This window comes from Coenobita brevimanus, chromosome 103, assembly GCF_032717465.1.
Source record: "Coenobita brevimanus isolate Jiangsu-jjx chromosome 103, ASM3271746v2, whole genome shotgun sequence".
NCBI classification, from domain to species: Eukaryota; Metazoa; Arthropoda; class Malacostraca; order Decapoda; family Coenobitidae; genus Coenobita; species Coenobita brevimanus.
Window position 1 is genome coordinate 29,170,418 of NC_137056.1, and position 7,129 is coordinate 29,177,546.

Below are 7,129 nucleotides of genomic sequence, written 5' to 3' on the forward strand. Positions count from 1 at the left end.
GAATCGTATAGAAATATAGCTACAGCTACATATTTGCCGATGATAAAACTATATGTATGTAGTTCGTTGTGTATATACACTTTAAACTACTTGTATATATGCCTCCCTACCTGTTGAACACATTTCCAATCCAGCCCATTCTTGATGAAGAATCCGTTGATGATATTGAAGACATCCTCTCCCTTCGTGGTCGCCAGCAGATTCTCACACAAAAGGAACTTTGATATGGTACAGGTGGACATAGCAAACGAGCCCAAGGAGAACAGCACAACTGGTGACATCACATGATTCGTCGAATTGCAATGAGACACTGCCATTTGAGCTTTCCTTGAACTCCATTTTAACTTGGGACAGGACATCTGACGCCATGTCATTGACTCGTCGGTGAACCGTGTTGTCCAAAGTGGATATGGCACTCTGCTTCTTTGCCTGGTCCTTCCCACAGACTCTACTTACTATTTCATGTACAAAGGACCTAATCAGATTCTCCGCGATGGTGTGGCATTTGTGTTGCTGAACAACTTTATATGCAACGAAGTAGGATACTTCAACCGCAGCTTGAAGCTTTTGGGCTCGGATTCCTGATGAACCAAACAGGATCCTTATCAGCGCTACAGCCAAGCACTGGATAAAGGCTTGATTTTTGTTTTGAAGATTTTGATGGCCCTTCTGAAGGTGAGTTGAGAGCTTGATGGCTTGAGGTTCTTGTTCGTCAACACTTTGTGACTTACTACACATTGAGGTAAATCTTCTCTACCAGAAGGTAAATTCATAAAGCCTTGGCGATGAAAAGCATCAGAATAGGTGTGCTTTTTTGATAAATTATTGTTCAATTTGCAAAAAAAGAAAAGGGAGTCCACGAAAAATCCCAGTTCGGAGAACTTAAGATTAATGGTACACTAGATTTTAGAATAGAGATTTTTTTTTCTATCCATGTTGTAAATGCAAAGTATTTTTTTTTACACATAACTTTTATCACATTGCTTAAAGATAATTATTGATTCATTTTGTACTACTACAGTTACGTTATGTCTGATAATTTAATATCAGCCATATCTGTAGTATAAAATTAACAAATAAATTTTTTTAAAGCAATATAATAAATGTGATGGGTAAGAAAAAATACTTTACGTCATGGATAAAAAGAAAAAAAAAAAAACATCTAATATAAAATCCGGTGTACCTCTAATTACACACACACACACACACACACACACACACATACACAGGTCGCCGACAGAGACGGAGCTCTTCCTGGATCGTGGAGAAATAATAACTGAATCAGCAACGAAAAGGAGACCAGCCTATTTGTGATTATGTAAATGAGTGCGTGACTGGTGGTCCCGTCGGACAGTATTTAAGGAAAACCGCGGTTTCGGTCATAAAAAGAACAAGACATTGTGGAAATAGGAAGTCTCCATATGGTTGAATCATGGCGGAAAAGAACAGTGTTTTGCTTACGACTGGCGAGAGAGGATTTGAGGGCTTCACTGAAGAGGATGTGGGAAATGGAAGTATTAAGCTGAACCAAACACGAGTAGCAGAAGTAGAGAAAACAGCGGAGAGGAATGTCCAGGAGATAAAAAAAAAAGGTATGGACAGTAATTAGAGAGTTAAAGGAACGGGCCATAGAGCAGGAAAACGAGATCACAATTCTACGGAATAAACTAGAAAAAGTTTATACACGCAGTGACTAAGAAGAAAGAGAAGTTACGGATTTAAAAGTAACCAATGAATCTGCCTCTAATGAAATAAAACACCTTAAGAGGGAGAATAAGAGGTTGGAAGAAGAAAGTGACAGGATGAAAAGCAAACTAGATGAGTATGAATCCAAATCAAGAATACAGGACGAGCACATTAAAGAAATCAAGGAGCAACATAAGGGGTGGAAGAAAATTCAGGAAGAAGGAAATGTAAATTTGAAAGATTACAGAGCAACAAAGCAAGGAAAAGGTAGAGAGGGAAGTGGTTAGGGTGCTGAGAAGTAGAGAATCTTTAGTTAGGGATGTAGCAGATAAGAAAAATGTGTAATAATTTCAGGAGTTAAAGAAAAACGTATGACAATAAGATCAGAAAGAGAAAGAGAAGAACTGAATAAAGTTAAAGAAATAATATCAGTAGTCATGGAGGAAAACAACGAAGCTCAAGAAGAGACTGAAGAGGTGTTTAGGTTAGGAAAGTACAAGGAAGGAGGGGCAAGGCCACTGAAGGTAAAGTTTAAGTCCCAGGCAACAGTAAACGAAATTATCAGTAGAACATGGAAATTATCAGACAAGGAAGGGTTAAAAAATATTTGGATAAGGAGAAATGCAAATGAGGAAAAACGAGCTAAAATAAAGGAGTTAGTAAAGGAAGCAAAGGTAAAAAATGAACAGAGAACGGAGGAAAAGAAGACAGTGTTTTATTGGAGAGTCAGGGATCAGAAATTAAGAAAGTGGTACCGACGGAGAGAAGGAGAAAAGATGGTATAAAAAACATCAAAAATAATGTGAAGGTGGCATATACTAATGTAGATGGTTTAATATCGGCAAGACTAGAAATCAACGATTTTTTGAGGGTACATGAATGTTATGTGCTTTATAGATACCAAGTTAAGAGAAGGTATTGATGTTCATATGGGAGATGGTAAATACAAACTGTGGAGAAGAGACAGAAAAGAAAAAACGGAGGAGTGATGATAGCAGTGAAGAACAACACAAATGTAGATACCGTGGAAATGGGAGAAGGCAGGGTCGAAGTGATAAATATGAAATTCGAAACTGGAGATAATAGCAAGGGAGATATGGCAGTAGTGTATGTTCCCCCTAAGACAAGAGCATGGAGTGATGATGAATACCAGGAAATGTTGTCAGACATGTCTAGTTATTTACAGAAAAATATTGAGAAAAGCAACAATATAATTTTTATGGGTGACTTCAATTGTAAAGAGGTGAACTGGGAGGAATGGGACTCAGGAGGCAGCGAATATTCGTGGGGAACTATATTATTAAATATAACAATGAACAATGTGATGACGCAATGGGTCAAAGAAGAGAAACGGTTCAGAGGTGGGGACACACCAGCAAAACTAGATTTACTGTTTACCAAAGAACCCGATGTAATAGAATCTTTGAAATATCAGTGTCCTATTGGAAAAAGTGATCATGTGGTCATTGAGTTCCAGATAACAGGGAACGTGGAGCCAAGAGACGAGCTTTATAGGCAGGGAAGATACAACTTTGGGAAAGCAAACTTTACAGGATTGAGAAAAATTTTTGAAAATGCAGACTGGAGAAAATTCAGAGAAACAAGAGAGATACAGAGGAAGTGGGATATATTTCTATGCCTCTATAATTAGGGAGTGGAAAAATTTGTACGTGTCAAGTGGGGTTGGTGGAGGATTAGTGCCCCTCCCTGTAAAACAATTAACTCTAAGCCGTTGGCCACCCCGTTTGGGATACATGGCGTCTGGCAATGAATGAATGAATGAATGAAAAATTTGTGCCAAGAGTAAGGGAGAAAGAAAACAGGAAAAAGGAGTGGTTTAACAGGTGTATGACAGCAAAAAAAGAGAGAGACACGGCGTGGAACAATTGGAGAAAGAGAGGTATCAACAAAACAAAGGAAGAATATAAAAGAAATAGCAATGAATACAACAAGAATACGTAGAGAGGAAGAAAGGAATTTTGAAAAAGGTATAATACACAAATGTAAGGATGAACCCAAACAGTTTTATAGATTTGTCAGTGGCAAACTGAAACAAAAGGAAGGAATCACCAAACTGCAAGTAGAAGGAGTGGTCTCTAAAGATGCGGCAATGCAAGCAGAAATAATGAACAAATGTTTCCAATCAGTTTTCACTAATGAAAAGGAGTTTGTGGAAGGAGAGTGAGTGACTAGAAATGTAGTGATAAAAGATATAAAAGTGGATGTACACTCGTGATAACTAATCTCTGACCAGAGAGTTAGCCAAAGTCGTGGCCAGGCGTAGGCTACACAGTCAGACACACTCCACCATCGTTTCAGAAAGGTTTAGTGCTTCAATGAACAACTTTCTAAGCATCACTGAAGCACTGTTGTTTTACATATTATATTACTTTCTCAAGCAATATATGCTTGGTAAGAAATAGACAAATTTGGTCATAGCTGTTATTTTTAGTCAATAATGAGTGCGTGATATTTGAATTTCATACATTGTTTTATTAATCTGTTTATTATTTCATTGACCTATTTCTTGAAGCGAGCCTTTAACCGAGCTGTTGGTAGGTGCTATCCACGATTGCCACAGCAGCCAACATTCACACTACATATTCTAAGTAAGAATGCTTGATAATACTTATATCAGTGACAGAAATTTACTATTATTACTACTTTGAACTGAATGTTTTTCTCTAGTGATAACAGGCCCCGTTGTCCATAGATATAAATAAGCCTAGATGCCACATGACACTACTTTACATGCGTCTGCGCGGCCGCCATCTTGGAACGATCAAGGCAGATGATGTCGTGTTCCTGACGATGATCAAAGCTGACCACTATTTACCTAGAAATGCACCAGCATTGTGCTGCTTGTGGGTGTAGAAAGAGTCGGAATATATTTATGGTGACACCGATAGCACGAGCGGCTCAACTGTCTGGTTATGCAAACGTCCCTCAGCTACTCTCTATCCTCCGAGAGGAGGATGGTGGGTTGCAGAAGGGAAATTTAAGCCTGCAATCCACCGAGTTCACGTTTCAGATGAACTAGGAACCACAACCGCCACAACAACAGCCACCACCACAACCACCACCACAACAGCAACAACATCCACATCCACCACCATAACAACGATCACCACCACAACAACAATCACCACCACAACAACCACCACCATCACAAAAATCACCACCGTCACAACAACAGCAACCACCACCATCACAACAACAACAACCACCACCATCACAACAACAACCACCACCATCACAACAACAACCACCACCATCACAAAAATCACCACCGTCACAACAACAGCAACCACCACCATCACAACAGCAACCACCACCATCACAACAACAACCACCACCACAACAATAACAACCACCATCACAACAATAACCACCACCACAACAACAAACAAAAGCCACCACCACCACAACAACCACCATCACTACAACAACCACCACCACAAGCACCACCACAACAAAAACCACCACAACAACAACCACCACCACCACAACAATCACCACCATCACCACCACCACCACCATCACAATAATCACAACAATAACCACCACCACAACAATAACCATCACAACAATAACCACCACCACAACAACAAAAACAACCACCACCATCACAACAACCACCATCACTACAACACCCACCACCACAACAACCACCATCACAACAACAACCACAACAATAACCACCACAGCAACAACCACAACATCAACCACCACAACAATAACCACCACCACAACAACAACCACCATCACAACAACCACCACCACAATAACAACCACAACAACAACCACAACAACAATCACCACAACAATAACGACCACCATCACAACAACAACCAACACAACCACAGCCATCACCACCACAAGAACAACAACCACCACCACAACAATAGCAACAACCACAACAACCACAACAACAACCACTACTACCACCAATGCAACAACCACCACCACCATAACAACAACAACAACCAACACAACCACAACCACCACCACCACAACAGCAACAACGACAAAAACCATAAAAAACATCACCACAACAAGCACCACCACAATTACAACCATCACCACAACCACCGCCACAACAAAAACAACAGCAGCAACATCTATAACCACCATCACATCAATGACCACCACAACAACCACCACAACAACAATTACAACATCCACCGCTACCACCACCATAACCACCACAACAGCAACAACAACCACAATTACCACCACAACAGCCACCATTAAAACCACCATCACAACAACCACCACCTCCACCACAACAACCACCAGTAACACAACAACAACCATAATTAACGCAACCACCACCACCACCACCAACACAATAACCACCACCGTCACCACAACAACAAAAACCACCATCACCACCAACCCAACAACCACAACAAGAACCACCATCACCACCACCAGAGCAACAACCACCATTACCACTACAATAACCACCATCACCACCACCACAACAATAACCACCATCACCACCTCCACCACAACAACATTCATTTTCATAGTATGAATTCGCTCTAAAAAAGAAAAGAAAAAAAGCCCACTATTACATGCTTGACCGCTCCAACATGGCGGCCGCAAAAACGCATTGCCGCTGTACTGAAGAATGGGCGATGCGGCATCAAGTTTCATTTATATCCATGCCGTTGCCATCCAGTGGGAGTGGTTGCCCTATTCCTACGCGACGTCTTAGCTGCATGCCCTTCTGGTCAAAATGTGTGCCAGTTAATGTAGTTAATTCATAAATAATTAGTACGGTATATATGATGCCAATACCCACATAGAGTGGCACATGTTTTTTTACTTCTTGGAAACTTCTAAATTGCAAGCTGAAGAAATGTCGGCCCCTGTCAATAAACACAGATTATTATATTATCGACAAGAAACAATAAGAATATGGTAATACCAATGATATGAGCAGTAGTACGCTTCATATCACCTGGTTACAGTTCTTTGCCCCGCCCACTAGTACGGAGGCTGTATTCGAATGAGTGGTTCGTGTGTGGTCGTAACACTGCCTGCCACGAGTCCCTGGTCAGAGATTAGTAATCGTGAGTGTACAGTAAGTATATAAATTACTGGAAACTCAAGATGTAATGAAAGCCCCAGGACCGGATGGAATCTCTAATTGGGTGCTGAAGGAATTCAGAGAACAACTGGTGGATGAGATTCACAGTTTAATTGTGTGTTCTCTGGAAGAGGGGAAAGTGCCTCAAGAATGGAAGAGGGCAAATGTGGTGCCAAGTTATAAGGGAGGAAACAGGGAAAAATCCCTGAATTATAGACCAGTGTCTCTAACCAGCATGGTCGCAAAATTGTGCGAAAGAATCCTGAAAGATAGATGGGTAAAATATCTGGAAGAAATTAATATTTTGGCTGATAGTCAGTTCGGATTTAGAAGTGGAAGGTCATG

At 40.6% G+C, this 7,129-nt stretch overlaps 1 protein-coding gene across 1 annotated transcript; it reads right to left on the reverse strand.

The window, feature by feature from the left end:
• Positions 1-204: 204 nt before the first annotated feature.
• LOC145415660 (protein FAM200C-like) lies at positions 205-738 on the reverse strand. The gene has a single exon (XM_080284876.1). It carries the CDS (start codon positions 736-738, stop codon positions 205-207), a length of 534 nt encoding a protein of 177 aa, XP_080141002.1.
• Positions 739-7,129: the final 6,391 nt, after the last annotated feature.